The 16,338-nt window shown below is 34.8% G+C and overlaps 1 protein-coding gene across 1 annotated transcript in view; it reads right to left on the bottom strand.

The window, feature by feature from the left end:
- Positions 1-5,567: 5,567 nt before the first annotated feature.
- Positions 5,568-16,338, bottom strand: part of CUL5 (cullin 5) — a 31,225-nt gene continuing 20,454 nt past the window's right edge. Inside the window, exons 14-19 of the mRNA XM_026685353.2 lie at positions 15,849-15,972; positions 15,468-15,643; positions 15,209-15,370; positions 13,077-13,195; positions 11,139-11,262; positions 5,568-9,402 (exon numbers count right to left, since the gene is read on the bottom strand). Of these exons, the coding sequence (XP_026541138.1) occupies positions 9,208-9,402; positions 11,139-11,262; positions 13,077-13,195; positions 15,209-15,370; positions 15,468-15,643; positions 15,849-15,972 (900 nt within the window). The 3' untranslated portion in view covers positions 5,568-9,207. The remainder of the gene's footprint in view (positions 9,403-11,138; positions 11,263-13,076; positions 13,196-15,208; positions 15,371-15,467; positions 15,644-15,848; positions 15,973-16,338) is intronic.

Genomic DNA, 16,338 nt, shown 5'->3' with positions numbered 1-16,338 from the left:
GGCCACATTCGGCCCGTTGGTCTGTCCAATGTGGCCCGCCCCTGAAAAAAAATCACTGCCATTGGTCTGCTTCCCGCCGAGGAGCGGGAAGGGTTCCGCCTGGCGGGCGGGCGGGCTACTTGAATTGGGCTGCTGTGCGGCTCGGGCGAGCGGCGAGCGCCCGCGAGTTAAAACGCCGAAAGTTGCTGGGAAGTTGCTCGGATTTCCGGGCTTCCAGGCTTAAACTTTGCTCGGGCGGCACTTTAAAGCCTTCTCCCAGCACCCGAGCAACTTCCCAGCAACTTTCGGCTTCCTTTTAACTCGCGGTCGCTGCGCCTGGCCCCGAGCCACGCGGCGGAAGGAAGCCGGCGGGCGGGCGTGCAGGCTGCTTGGAGGAGGTTCCGGGCTTCCTCTCCGCCAGGCGCGAGCGCCTGCGAGTTAAAAGGAAGCCGAAAGTTGCTGGGAAGTTGCTCGGGTTTCCGGGGCTTCCAGGGCTTTGCAAAGGCAAAGTTTGCAGACTGGAGCGTCTTCCCGCCGAGGAGCGGAAGGTTCCGCCCGGTGGGCGGGCGGGCTGCTTAAACTTTGCTCGGGCGGCACTTTGAAAGCCTGCTCCCAGCACCGTCTCATTGCACACTGATAGCAGAGGAGCATATTACAGGTTATAAAAAGAAGATTGGGTAATAAAAGTACAATTCTTTGTGTAAGCATTGCTTACAAAGGATTTGAACATGCATAAATATTATTTTAGCCAAATTAGAAAAAGGCAGTAAAAACTATAAAAACAAAGACTGCTTAAATCATGATGAAACATAAATCAGTTGTGTACAATATAGTACAATTCCTTCACTTAAAAGTCCAAGAGTCTGAGAAAATAATTCAATCAGTTTGGTTAGCCTCTGGTAGAAGAACAGAGTTGGAAGGGATCTTGGAGATCTTCTAAATCTAGTCCAACCCTCTGCTCCAGCAGGAGACCCTATACCATTCTGGACAAATGGCTGTCCAATCTGTTCTTAAAAATCTCCAGTGAAGGAGCACAACTTCTCAAGGCATTAGTTCTACTGATTAATTGTTCTCACTGTCAATAAATTTCTCCTTAGTTAGGTTAGCTCTCTATTTGGGAAGTTTCCAAATTACCTATTGTCCTGCCTTCAGATGCTTTGGAGAATAGATTGCCTTCCTTCTTTGTAACAGCCCCCTAGATTTTAGGAGATTGCTAGCTTTGTTGGGATGGCAGCTTTATTTACACTTGCATAGCTTAACTTACTTATTATTTAAAGTAAGCAATTTATATATTTATATAGCTGCTGGCTCCAGATGGCTTACAATTAAATATTGGAAAATATGGTGGTAAATTCTACCATATACTAACATCATTTAAAAAAAAAACCTTCTCCACTCCTCCCCCATGCCAGCAAGAATACAATTGTTAGCCACTTGATAGGCTCTATTTCCATTTGTGGTTCCCAGGCCTGCTGACAAAGCTAAATTTTAGGGCCTTTGAAAAATAAGCATCTCCATCTCTCTCTCTCTCTCTCTCTCTCTCCCTCCCTCTCATTATAAAAAGAGTAAATGAATTCTAGTGAGGATATGGCAAAGCAGACATACCTGAAGAAGTAGGCATGACATTAGGGCTTTCGATAAGGGGCCAGTGTGGATCCTGGCTGGCAAAATCTCGCCATAGATGCTCATTAGTACTCTGGATAGCTGCTCCTCATTAAAATACTGTAGGATCTGATGTTTTTGTGGTATGCTTGGAATTGAGAGACTACAACTTGTAACATAGCTTACCTGGAGATAAAATTTTAATTGAGCCTTGTTTCTTAATCACCTTTGGAATTACTTTTTATTACTTTTCAAATATTAAGAACCTTTGAAATGACAAGTTTTATGACATTAATTGGTTCTTTCAATCCTCAGTGAATTTTGAAATATGAGTTTAAGGTAAGGACTTAGAATTCTTTTTTAATAAACAGTAAAAAGGTGATTGGAGTATTGATTTTGGAAAGTTATAAATGAATTAAGGGTCCAAATGGATTTGAAGTAAAATTTTGAAATTAATTATAAGAATTCTTCCTGTGGAAAAATGCTGTTATTTTGAATTCTAAAAAAAAAAAAAGGAAACTCTTTTGAAGGTTGGACCTCAGAGGGAACTAGAAGGAACTAAAGATTACAATTAAGAGAAGAACACTTAAGTTCAACTTGCTAACACAGGATGGAGCAAATTCTTTAACATTGGAAGTATTAAAGGGTATTTGTGAATAATGGACTTGGGAGTTACTTTTAAGAATGTTTGCCATTATAAATAGTATATAAAAGTGTCATTGAAGAATAAGACTGAGACTAATCTGAAAGTGAATTTAAAAATGAAAGGTTACAAGAATGCTAAGAAAAAGGATGATATACTGGATATACAAATGAAACCAGTTGAGTCTTAATAATTAACAAGTGTTACAAATAACAAACCAGAAGAGTGACTTAGATAACTTTCCTAAATTGGATTTACAAGAGACCTGTTAAAGTAATGAAGGATTTTGTGAAAACAAACAAATAAAAAAATTAAATCAAATTCTAGAATATTGTTTTAAGGGATTAAAGACCAAGATTGTTAAAAGGGAAGGATTATAAAGTTGATTTATTTGATCCAGTTTAATATAGAATTCTTTATTGACCAAATGTGATTGAACACACAAGGATTGTCTCGGTGCAAATGCTCTCAGTATACATGAAAGATACATTTGTCAAGAGTCATATGTTGCTGACTTCCGGTTTGCGAGGCTTCGGCAGCGGCAGGGATTTGCGATCCAGCGCGATCCCTGCCGAGCTCACTGCCAAGGTTCCCCCGATTCGTTTGGATCTGGGGGATATAGCTGCCCTGCAGGGGCAGCTGAAGACAGGGGGGATCTGGAAAGGGGGTAAGGGGTGTCGCAGACCCCCTCCCTAGCCAGCAAAACCCCCTTTTCCCAAGGTGGAGGAGCGGCGGTCAGCAATGGCCGCCATGAAGAAACCTGCAAATGGATAAGATTGTGCAGGAGGAAGAAAATCGGGGAAATCGTGAGAGTTGTTTCTGGACCGGGATAAAGTTGCCAAGGGATAAGAAAGTTTCCTGGGGCTTGAAAATTGCTACGGAGAAGTTGCTACATTGTTTCCAGAGAGAGTTACAAGCGGCGCACAGAATTCTAAAAGGGAAAGTTTTTTTTCCCCCCTTCACTCTCCTTCCTAACGTGACAGCGGATGGAACAACAAGAGAAATCTGAAAATCTAGGTAATTAAATACTGAAGAGATAAGGATTTCTGAATGATTTTTTTTTAAAAAAGACTTAAAAAAATTTTTTTTTGCTGTGAGTGGGAAGGGAGAGGGAAAAATTGGATTGGAATTTGAAAATAAGGAGAAGACTGCCTGGATTTTTAAAGAGCCATAAATACTAACAAGGCTTCTGAAAGATATATATTAAATGGAACTTTGTGATCAAACTCCAATCCCAGAAAGAGAAAGTGAAGGAGAAAGTGCTTAAAAGAATTAACCTACTTGGATTGCTTGGTGATTTTACCACTTTTGAGAATTATCTCTGATTAAAAGCACTTGGGTGGTTGCTTGGGAAAACTTTTTCTCTTTATAATGGCATTACTTGTGGACAGATTGAAACTTTTATATCAAAAATATGAAAAAGAAAAGCAAGAAGGGAAGGACGTTTTTGATACTCTTTTTCAGTCTTTAGAAATGGCGGTCTACACTTATGTAAAATTGAATGGACAACAGGACGACTGGGACAAAGAAGAAGCCATTTTTGATGAACAAGTGACTGGCTGGGGAAGGAAAGGAGAAAGAGAAAAAGGAAAAAGAGACTTTAAGACCTATAAAAGCAATCAAAAAAGAGAAAAACAAGATGAAAAAGAGATATGTTAGAAGACAACAGAAAGGAGGAAAGCAGAGAAAAAGGGAGGTGGAGAGGCAAAGGGGTAAAGAGGACAGAGAGAAGAATAAGCAAGGGAGAAAGGGGACGAGAAGCCTCAATAGTAGAGAGCAAGATGTAAAGAAACAAAAGTTTTTTAGAGATAATGGGTAAACTTTATTGATAAAGGGATTCTAAAGGTACATAAGATTGTTTTTTATATTTGTATTTAGAAATAATTTTAGAAAGTTGGAAATAATGTGTAATTTAAAGTGTGATAAAATGTTTAATATAACTTAGTGAAACTTGTCTTAAGAAAAGGGGAACATTTCATGAAATAAGGATTTGAGATATGATGGGGGGGGAATAATTGTGGAAAATATAAGTATTCCCAAAAGGCATGTTATTTAATTGAAATGGATAAAATGGTTAAGATATAAAGGAGTTGGAGAGAAAGATACAAATGAATGTCAATATTAATTAGATTGTGTTATTTCAGTAGAAATTTTTTTTTTTTTTTTGAAAGGAGAGATTTGAAGTAGGAGAAGCAGGAATACCTTAATGAAATGATTTAAAATATGTGATGTGGGGGGGAATAATTATGGAAAGTAGGTGCTCCCACAAAAGTATGTTAATTAATTGAAAAGTAATGTGCTAAGTGTTTATGATATAAAAGAATATGAATATTAATGAATAGATTAGTATTGGTATTGATAATATTGTATAATTTTAGAATGTACCAAATAGAATCCCAATGTAAGTTAGGTATTTTATATTAAGTATTATAAATGTAGGGGAAAGAGGTAAAGGCATCATACTCCAATTAGTGTACAGGAGAAGCTTTTTTTTTTAAAGAAGAAAGATAAATCGATAGCTGGAAATAAACAGACAAAGAATAATAAATATTATGATTTGAATTGAGATGAGATAAATAAAATAAAATTAAGAGAATCTAAGAGAGAGAAGAAGCTATATAAAAAATTGAAAATGGTAATAAGATATGGAATGGCATAAAAAATGAATATGAATTTGAGTTGGTGTCTGTACAAAGAGTTTTTGACCCGGGATTAAGCAACTTTCAGAAAAGATGTTTTTTTTATGTTTATATGTTTTGTGTTCTTATGTGTTTATGTTTGAATGAGCTAATAAAACCTTGGAGAAAGGTTAGAAAAGGACAATGGAGAGAAAGATAGAAGAAAATAAAGCAAGTTAGAAAGGGAAAATATGTGATTGTAAGGAAATGTGTTAATGTTGTAAAACTTTCAAATAATTTTTAGAAATTTTTAGAAAAAAGGTTTTATGTTTATCTTGTATGTTTTGTATGCTTTTAAAAATTAATAAAATTTGTTTTTTTAAAAAAAGAGTCATGTGTTGCTATCTCTAGTAACTCTTAATGAAATTTTGCTGACCATCCACCCATGCCTTTTTGCTGTTGTTGTCTATAATTTAAAAGTTGATTTGCCATTTTCTTTCTTTCAATATGTTAATTTCCCAGATGGGGTCCACCCAAGTAATAATTAGGGCTGACCTGCTTTGCTTTCCAGTGGGCACCCTATTACAAAATACCCTGAAAATTAACTTTCATTTTATAAGTTTACTATTAGTTTGAGAATGCCATTTTCAGATCTTGGTTAATATGGTTATTGATATGGGATAGAATTATAAATGAAAGAAATCATTAGAAAAAAAGTTATATTGTTTTTAGAATATTTTATATTACATTTTATTTGCATGAAAATAAATTATACAACTTAAAAAATAAAATCCAAAAGTTAAGCAGTACATCAAAATAGTTCAGCCAGACTGCCATACAAGAAGAAACTGCTACCAGTCAAAATTGTACAGCATTATCTCATACGTAGTGGCATACATTCAAACTGTAAATTACCATATGTAGATATTACAACCTTGGAAACTCAAGTTTGCGCTGTACTCCAGGCTACATATAGTCCATTCACAAATATGCTCTTGAGTACTGTTTTATTTCACACATAGAACCTTGAATTTACAAACACAGCATTCCAACTAGTTCCATGAAAATAATTTTGCACTCAAGATGCCAAAATTTGTCCATGAACCTATCAAAATTCTCCTCTGTATTTTTATGTGTACCTTTCACAACTGATACCATAATGCAAATAAAATCCAAAGTTTATGATTACTCAGGTCATGTTGCCTTAAAAAAAACAGGGAAAGAACCACCACTAAAACTTAAATTTAACTACACCATGCTCCAAGAAAAACAATAAATGAATAGATAGTACACGAAGACATCAATGGGATTAAGAAAAAAATGGAAGACTTCAAAGTAGAGTATGAACCTCATTAGTTGTGACAAAACATTTTGTAAGTATAGTTAAAATCAATGCAACTCACATTATTTTTCATAGCATATTTTTCACATTTATAATATAACCTAATACAAACCACAATGGCAATGCTTGTGGCAACATTTTTTTTTCCTAGAAGCAGCACCTCTTTATTCTAGATCTTTGGAGGGAACAAAAATAATAATAAAAATAATCCAAAGCTAAAAAAATCAGCTTGAAAAGTGCCATATCGCAAGGACTGATTATTTAATTTACTTTTAGATGTGAAAAGTATCCACACTTCTGCATATATTTTAAATCCATATATAGCTACCTTCACAACAAAGATAGCCTTAAGGGCATCTTGTTGAAAATGTCCAAGCAGAAATGCTAAATGTGATGCTGCAGCTTTAAGAAAATTGCTGGTGTGAGGTTTGAATCATGTTTCACATGGCATGTATTCCAATGTGCATAAGTACTGAACTATGCTTATAGCGTATTGTTTGTTCTATTTTCTGGCTTTAAACCCACTTAAATTATGAATGAAATGGGATTAAAAAGTAAGACATGTGTAATCAATATTTTTAATGTAAATAAGGAGTTTTCCACTAGCAACATCCAGGCTAATGTATACCTGCGGATGGTATCCCTTCAGAAAATAATCTCTTACACTGAATCAGTTATCTGTTTCTGAGAAGCAAAAGGAAGTATAGAGAGAGGTAATTCTGAAGAGCTATTCATTAAGCCTAAAGGAACTTAAAAGTCAGACACAAGATTTAATTTTTAAAAGACTTGCCCTGCTAAAAAATGAAATCATTCTGAAAGTCAAATTGCTAGCATTTGGACATCATTAAATATGAGGTTTACGGCTGGTTGGATATTCAATGCCGCGTGCCTGCTCCTTTCGCATCCGAAGTAACAGGAAGCAAAGTCAAAAGGACTCTACCAAAGAAGTTTAGAAATATGTACATACTTTCTAAAAAAAAGTTTTTGTCTTTTTCTACCCATTTCTAACTTTATTTCCAAATCTAATGCGGAGTTTTAGAAATCTTGTAGCATGTACAAAAGACTTCTGGTAAATCAATTTTAGTTTAACATATATTGGATGTTGGATAATATATACAACTTTTTTTTCTGACTTTTATTCACAACATTTTGAAATTGAAATTTTAACAATCCTATGTTAAGTTTGCAGCGAACACTTTAAAAAATATTAATCTCTGTTCTACAAGTAATAAAAAATGCACATAAATACAGAAGATGAAACTTCAGGTCAGCACCCTGTCTTCATTTACTTTTTTCATAACCATGAATGTCTGTAATTCTCCACTGCATCATAGTAGGGTTTTCTCAACCTAGCCCTGGGGACATTCATTATAGTTGGTAGCTATAATCTGTATGTGTGCATCAGTGCAAGGTTTTGAGGCAGAATTCAAAGACCAGTTTCCAATTTGGAGGAGGGGACAAATTTTCTTTCCCCTGTGGACATGTCATGCACTCTTTAAGAATTTATTCAGGAAGATTGTAGACAAGGGAGTACAGATGAGAAATCAGAAAATCTTGCAGTTTGAACCGATTTCCATTTCCACTGGATTATACCCCTGGCACTGTCTTGTTATGTAAAATACAGCCTGCTAAATTCATTTGGTCCACAATTACAGTCTGTCTTGATCTTACTTTTCTACCAATTAGCAGCCATAGTCTAATGTAACAACTGAAAGTTAAGAAAATTCATATGCATTGCTAAAATCTCAAACGTAGTTTTGTAAAGAGGTGCTAACAATATGGCACAATAGGAAATCATTTAGAGAAGCTAAAACCTTGGGAGTCCTTCACTAGCATTTATTTTAATCTGACATTCTGTATTCTTTTTGCCCTCTATACACTATTTCACAGCCTTAGTGTGTGTTTCTTCACTTAAATCTGAGGCAGACTTTTTAAAGGAAAAGAGAAAAGGGCCTTCAACTTAGTGATGGGTTTGATACATCTCACTAAGCTTATGGGGCTATGCTACAACTGTTGTTGGTAGAGTAAGTCAACAGCCTATGCGATTGATCAATCTATTAGTTGATCAAACTAGACCAAAAACATGCCTTCTTCCACGCTTTCTCTTTTTTTTTTCAGAGTTTAATTACATGTATAAACATAAGTTTAGTTATTTTCAAATAAATAAAGGAATATATAAGGATTGTCAAAATGTTACTATTTTGAGGGAACTGTGTACTGGTTATGTTTAATGTACTTCTTTTCTGCCAGTATTAAAATAGTGAATGCCAGTATTAAATGTATAAACAAATACATTTAATATATTTTTTTCACTACAAACAGATCTTTCCATGAATAAAGTGAATTTTTTTTTAAAAAGGGGGAGGGGAGAGATTGAAGCAAACTATGTGACATATATAATATATCCTGTTAGGATTACTAGTATCCCAGTATTCCAATCCAATTTTCATACTGAAACACTTGTTTAAGCTAACAGATAAATATGTATATATAGATGTGATGCATTTGTGTGTTGTTCAAATATTATACATGGGGAAGAGATCAAAAGGAGGACAATACATTTAGGCAGTTGTTCCAAAACACAAAGTATGAAGTGCTACATCTAACCTATTTGCTTCTCTCTTTCTTATGTGAAAATGAAAACTAGCAAGTTTTTCAGTGCATGAATATCTTGAAATTTTTTTCTTTGTGCAAGTTCTGTAATATAAAAATCCCAGATCTGTTCTTTTCCAGGTACAACTCAAATCCTAATATTCTCACAATGGGCTCTCTGTGAATGTTGTTTCTCCACAAAACCAGCATGCTGTTAAAAATGTGCACAAGATGAGGGGAACACCATCATGCTAACTGAAAAAGAGAGAGAGAGAGAGATTCACAAAATAAAGTCCTCTGATAAGGTAAGGCAGGAATTTGAGTAAGTAATGCAGGTCAAGTCCTTTTACAGCACAGTCTTCTTGTATTTTTTTTTCTGCCCAAACCACTCCAACTGCACATTTCTTGGCATTTTCCAGTAAATCCTTAGGCTATGCCATGTATATAAACGTATTGATATCAGATTCATCTCTTCGGATATATTTGTGTTCTATAAGCCATTCAATTTGCTCTTTTATCATTTTCTTCTGTGGCAAGAACATATTTTTTAATATCTCTACTAATTCAGTCTGAAGTTGAGCATTAGTAATTTTCTTCCGCATTTTCATTATTTGGATGATAGCCTCCTAAAAAAGGGGGAGAAAAAAGGAAAAATTGCACTTTGGATATATTTGTCCAAGACAAGCAAAGTGGATCTAGCAAACAAGTTGAAAGAGATATCATATACACAATTGCCCAAGCATCTGGTTAGGTCACTCTGTTAGTCTTCTGTAAACTAGAAGTGTTTGTTTTAGTAACTGGGAAGGTCAGACTAGCTTAGATAAAAGAATACGCTTTATATACATACTCACCAACCTGGTTGCATATGGTTATTTTTAGCAATATGGTTATCAGTCATGTAGGAAAATATTAAATGCATATAGCTTAACCTGAAAATGCAACCTTATGTCATACAAAACAATTGCTCTTATAACACTAGATTTTTGTTAACGAATGTAAAAGACAATTTCCATTTGGTCTTACTAGCTACTCCAATGGCCTACGTATTTCCGTTAAGGTCCTTTTCCTTGTCCTCTACATTTCTCTACATTTCCTTGTCCTCTATATTTTCCAATCTGTCACTCACTAAGCCACACTGTCTGGGAATTCTGGCAGCTGCAATCTCAACGCACCTAGAAGGTGCCAACTTGAGGGAAGGTTTAATTACTCTCTGTAAGTATGGGACAACATTATTTATGATCCAACATATGGGCAAAATGGGATAGAAGGATCACAGAAAGAAGTGGACCACTCAGAGCTGTCATTTGGACAGCTGAAGGCAATATTTCCTAAGTTATAGTTTGCAACATACAAAATGATCTAGAATATCCATATGGCACTGCAGAGCTAAATGCTGTCAGTTACAGGCTGATGACTATCTTATGGCCAAAGTATTCCTTTCCTAGACATACATACAAACTTGGCCTCAAAGTCAAGAAACTTACATTTTAGCATTTTTTTAATTTACAAATTTGTATTTCTTTATATTTTAGACTCTGTCCCTCCACCCCTCCCCATGCCAGATTCTACTAATGGGCACTTGTTAATAATGCCTTTATAATAGCAATAGCACTTAGACTTATATACCACTTCTCAGTATTTTACAGGCCTCTGTAAAGAGATTTACAGAGTCAGCACATTGCCCTCAACAATCTGGGTCCTCATTTTACCAAACTCGGAAGGATGGAAGGCTGAGTCAATCTGGAGCCAGTCAGGATCGAACTGCCAAACTGCTGGCAGCCGGTGATCAGATGTAGCCTGTAGTACTGCATTCCAACCACTGCGCCACCGCAGCTCTTGTCATCCATGCAGTATGTGCCTAGTAATGATGAAGCACACTGCTAGAACTTGGTAAAATTTGGTATGCAATGCACCTTGAAAATGGCTCCCTGGCATCTTCATTGTTGCACCAATGAACAAGAACTTTTAAGTGGAAGTACTAAAAGATCAACCTGCATTTCTTACTACTCTTTTTTTCCTGTACTTCTTACTACTCTTTCTTTCCTGCACTGTATAAAATGAAACCTACTCAAACTATCTTCCTTGACGTTTTCAGCTTGTGTCTTGTAACTTAGCAGAAAAACTATTTTTCAACTGCCTGCTTTGTGGAGCCCTTCTGATAACAAAGTCAGACAGTTAATGTATGAATCTCCACAGCCTATAGTGCCAATTCAACTTTTCATCTACTTACATATTGTGAAAGAAGGGGGGAGCATTGTCAAGCATCAAAACACCACTTTTTGAACAGCATACTGTAATTGCATATCATATCTCTTAGGTTCCAGAATTACACAAAACAACAACCTAAAATCAGTTAACATACCTGGGTTCGTAATATTCTTAACTGGACTATTCCTTCATTCTCTTCTTCTCTCATTCTCTCTGTTGTTAACTGCAGTCTACCAATAAGGTTTATTTTACCTCTTTTTTGAACTTTAGCATTTTTTCTGGAAAAAAAAAACAGAAAATGCAAAAAAATAAATAAAATAAACATATGTAGGTTAGTTTTAATCAGTGGACGTTCTTGAAGATTTGAGAGACATAACTACTTGGACTACAGAGTGGAAACTGAATACAGACATTGAGAATTGTATCCATATAAAATTTCCAATGATTTTTAGGAAAGCAATCCTATTTTTTTCCATTTACTTGAAAATGTAATGGCTTTTTCACAATGCTCACAAAGATTTAATTTTTTTATATTTATACATATTACGATGGCTGAAAGCACTCTGATGGCCAATGGGAAATTAATATTTACTAACAAAATAATGTGCTCTAACACTATAATCAATATTACAAATCCTTAATATTCAAAGTACTTTACTCATATTATTCTGTGTTCTTCATAACAGTATAATTTAATTGCCAATATTGCATATTTCCTAAAAAACTTTTGTTACAACACAATCTCAATACAATGTATAAAAGAGAACAGAAGCTGAAAAACAGTTCATCACAAAAATAAGCTTCAAGCTGAGAACTGCTGGATTTAGTACTTTAATTATATTATTCCAGGCCATCTGACCTATCTTTAATGAGAACTCTATCTAGGCAAATGCTGTTGCCACTAGACAGTATAAGCAACAATTTATGAGAAACTGCAAACAAAATGATTTGATTGCACAAATGACTTCATTGTCCTTAGTGTCAGCAGAGAACATGGCATGTGCATGGGAACAACTAAGCTTGGCCTATCTCTTCTCTGTACTGTCTCTGTATTACTATTTACATTTGGCAGTTAAGAGAGCCAAACCAGGTTAGTACCTGGATAGGAGACTGTCAGAAAATACCAGAGCTGGAAGAAAGACTGAAAAGTAAAACTGTATCAAAAAGAATTGTTCTGCATTGTTACCAAGCATTCTGCATGGTTATGCCATGAAATTTCAGAATTCAAACTGACCTCAGGAGTCCTGCTATTCTACCTTAGAAACATAAAAAACCCACTGCTGCTATATGGATGCCCATCTAATATAAACTATACTATGCGTAGTATTTCATCTCTTTGGGCATTCATATGTTAACGATAATCTGTTTGATATTATGATGGCACTGAACCAAGGGATTTACAACTTTTCCTCAAAGTTCTGGCCACTGCAGCAGCCCTGTAGTCACTGGAACACAATTCAAGTGCTTAACAGCCAGTTTGCAATTATGACAAATTGCAATCACAAAGAATTTTTATCTACGGTACTACTTTAAAAATTCTAATGAACTAAGAATAACTTTCTCAGAAGCAGAAGATTATGGTCCAGGGAAGGCAATCCACAGGATAATACTTAGTGCATTACTGGAATACTTAAGGGATGAAAACAAGGGAGATGGAGTTACCTATACTATACAGTTATATATTTTACAGTTCTGCTTTAAAGATGTCTGGTCATTTTAAAGAAATGGGTTTGGCAAGATCCTTCATTAGCAAAATAAGATAGTTGTAATTTATTTCAATAAAACTTGTAAAGAATTTAAATCTGTTTGATTTAAAATAATCCAAAGAATACTTAAATTCTGGTCTTCAGTCAATATAATAGCTTTGACGAACTGAAATTTCAGGAAAGGAAAGATTTGTATTTCTAAAGCTGAACATACAGTATAGCAAAACATTTAACTCTTACAATTTCAAACTGTAAAAAAATTGTAATTTAATTCTAATATATTATTAACTTTATTCAACTTTAAGACCAGTTGAACTATTCAATATTAAATGTTATCTTTGGATATCCCTAAAACATTTGTGAGTAAGCCAGTTATCACTTCTTACATTAAACTGAACTCCTGGTTCACTGAGAAGAGAGTTCCCTCTGTAAAGTCTTTGGGTGAATTGACTAGAGGTTCATACAGCAAAACTTGACGTTTCAACTTTGGAAATGCTACAAGAGACTGTAAATTAGGAAAGAGAAAAGAAGGCTGTGAATCAAATATCATCAAATATAGATCAAATATAGAGATCAAATTTTGTCATGCCTTAATTGTCAAAATTCATTTAATTTCCTAAGCAAAAGCTAATAATTTTAGTTACCTTAATTAGATGTTAAAGAAAAGCCTTATGTATTACATTTGATCATCCTGAAATGTAACCTGATAATAACCTGATATCAGCAAGCCATTTTAGACTAATCAAAACATAAACATTAAAATGCATATATTAGCAAAAAGACATAACAAAACATATACCTTCTTTTAATATATTTCACAAAGCTATAACTAATATGAAAGCAAGATAAAATAAGGATTAAGAGAAATTGAAATGGAAAATATTGGTCTATCAATGTGAATATGAATAAGGACAGCATCTTATAATTTGATCTATAATTTGCAATGAATTGGCAAAATATTATTTTATTCACATATAAATGAAAAACACTTTATGGAAACTATTTTGTGACAGATGCATTTATCCAAGCTTTAAGAGAAATATTCTGAAAGACTTATCTGAACTGAATGCAGAATCAATGCAACAGAGGCAAATGAAATTGCTTTTTAAAGAATAAGAGTGCAAAGAAATGATAAATAAGGCAGAACATGTATTTTATTTATTCAAAAGACTCCATTTCAATTCCAGATACATTTAGAGAAAATATATAGTGAAAAATATATGGAAAACTGCTGATATAATAAATACTTTAAATGCATTTTGGTAGGATGTTCCAAATATTTATCAGCTTGTTAAATATGCTTTTAAGAAGATTGTTATGTAAGTTACTCATGCAGCCTTTTAAAGACATACTAGATTAGGTTTGGCATTCTTTTGCACTTTAGACAGTCCAATGCAATAAAACAGCACACCGTATTCAGGTTTTTCTTTTTAAGAGTTTACCAGTTTCTTCTACCTAAGCAACCAGAAAGTAGCAATACAGAAATGCTGGTTTGGGATGAGAGCCAATTTGGTGTAGTAGATAAGGCTCCGAGCAAGAGACCATGAATTTTAAACCTGATTTAGCTATAAAGCCAACTGGGTTATCTTGATCCAGTCATTCTCTCTCAGTCCTAGGAAGAAGATAATTGGCAAACCAACAGCTAGATGACACTACTTTTACCAATAGAATAATTCTATTTGGGCAGCTACTTGGTCAGCTATTTGGGTAGAGGGGATGATGGCATCTACGACGTCCTCACGTTTGCATTTGTACTGGGGCATGTGGGAGAGGACGTCAGCCAGAAAGTTCCTCCCCCTTCAATGTGTTTTAGAACGAAGTCGAACTGGTTAACAAACAGGAGTGTTTATTAACTTCAGCTTGGATAGAAGCTTTGAGCAGAATACTAGAGAGTTATGTTCTGGCCCTTGGGCTAACATTTTTTGTAGACAAATTCCATATGTGTCCAATCACAATTGGCCAATAAAGTATTCTATTCTATTCTACACAATGCAAAGCTGGAGAGCAGGGCTAATACTTTAGAGGACAGAGAAAAGATTAGAAAACATCTAGCCAAGCTTGTGCAATGGGCTTAAATGCAGAGGATAGAATTTAACAGGCAGAAATATAAAGTCCTTCATTTAGGTAGAAAAATGAAGGTGTATGTATAAGATGAGGGAAACTGATTTCGTAGTATGGAAAAAGAACCTAAGTATTCTTATAACAGAATCAGTCCTGATCAAAGGAAGTTATTTGTTGTTTTTCTGGTCAGATCTCATTTAGAGTAATACAGTTCTGAGCATGATAGTCATGCAGTAACAAACTGAGCCAGGGATAGTAGCTTCTTTGAAAAATGCAATATTACGAATGCAATTATTTTTTAACAGATAATAAGTTCTCATCTTTCCTTCCTAGGAGTCATATTTCAAAGACAGGTTTTATTTTAAAAGTAGAAAAGATTTAAGTTTCTTTGTTTCCTACATTAATATGAATGTTCCCATAATGCTATTATAATATGATCAAAGAGCCAAATACTTACCCATAAAGTTCTCCTAAGCTCAGCATCTGGAAGTTCTGTCGCTAGTTTAAGGTTTTCAAAACTAATTTTTTCTCGGGGTCTTTGATTCCATGCAAAAAGCACAGCCAATTGAAACGTAGTAACTTCCAAATCATACTGGCCAACTTCATTCTTGAAAGTTATCTGTTAATGACCAAAAATTAGCAAGTGAATTTAAATGTGCTTGTAATTTCAGGGTGCCAAAAACCAAAATGCAAACAAGTGACACAGGCATGCTTACAATTCCATTGGACATTAAATGATGCCAGTGAAGCTTCCGGCCACTGTGGTTCTTTTTGTAGAACTCTTCAACCTCGGGGATAAGATCTTCTAATTCCGTTGGCAGTGATACAAAAACTTTTTCAGAACTTCTGGACCAAGCCCCAGCATTTAAAATTTTAATATTCACAGAATCAGCTGTACACAAAACAAACAGAAAGCTCAGCCAAGTAACACTAAAACTATCAACCAATATATGAACGAAGTCAAAGAAACTGAATGCACAATTTTGTATTATAGTTATCCAATATGGATTTGTTAATGATAAAAAGCAAGATAAACAAATATAAATAATCTTTCTATAACACTGAGAATTTTAAAAAGTAACAAGTATAAAAAGTACCTGGGAGGGCCAGTTTATTATTTTTGTGCATTTCCTTGAAGGCCTGGTTAAGATCTTCAGATACCTTAATATCCTGAAACATCCTTGCCAATTTATTTACATAATCTGCTGGCATACCTACTTCCTGCAAAGAGAGAGGATTGAAGCAATAACTATATGATTTAAATACACTAAATACTTACTACTGATCTTTTTTGTTAACAATTAGGGCCATGCAAAATCATTTCAAAGACTCTTTGCAAAGCAAGTGAAGTGCCCCTTCAAACCCACCTCTTGAATTGTAACAAAGCCCGAGTGGTTTTGTACAGCTCTGAGTAGGTATTACAACTAGCAATATCCACATACTAACGTAACATAAGAACAATTTATTTCCCGCATAAAATGTACCAAACTGGAAAAGAAATTCTTCAGTTCTTCACTACATTCATGCATGAGGGGAAAAGCAAGAAGCTGGATTCAAACCACAGGCCAACTAGCTATTCTTTCTATA

This window comes from Notechis scutatus, chromosome 5 (assembly GCF_049901735.1).
Source record: "Notechis scutatus isolate UNSWTSFEM ecotype Mainland chromosome 5, rNotScu1.2, whole genome shotgun sequence".
In the NCBI taxonomy this organism is placed as follows: Eukaryota; Metazoa; Chordata; class Lepidosauria; order Squamata; family Elapidae; genus Notechis; species Notechis scutatus.
The sequence above is the reverse complement of the archived record's forward strand: the minus strand, read 5'-3'. Positions and strand labels throughout refer to the sequence as shown.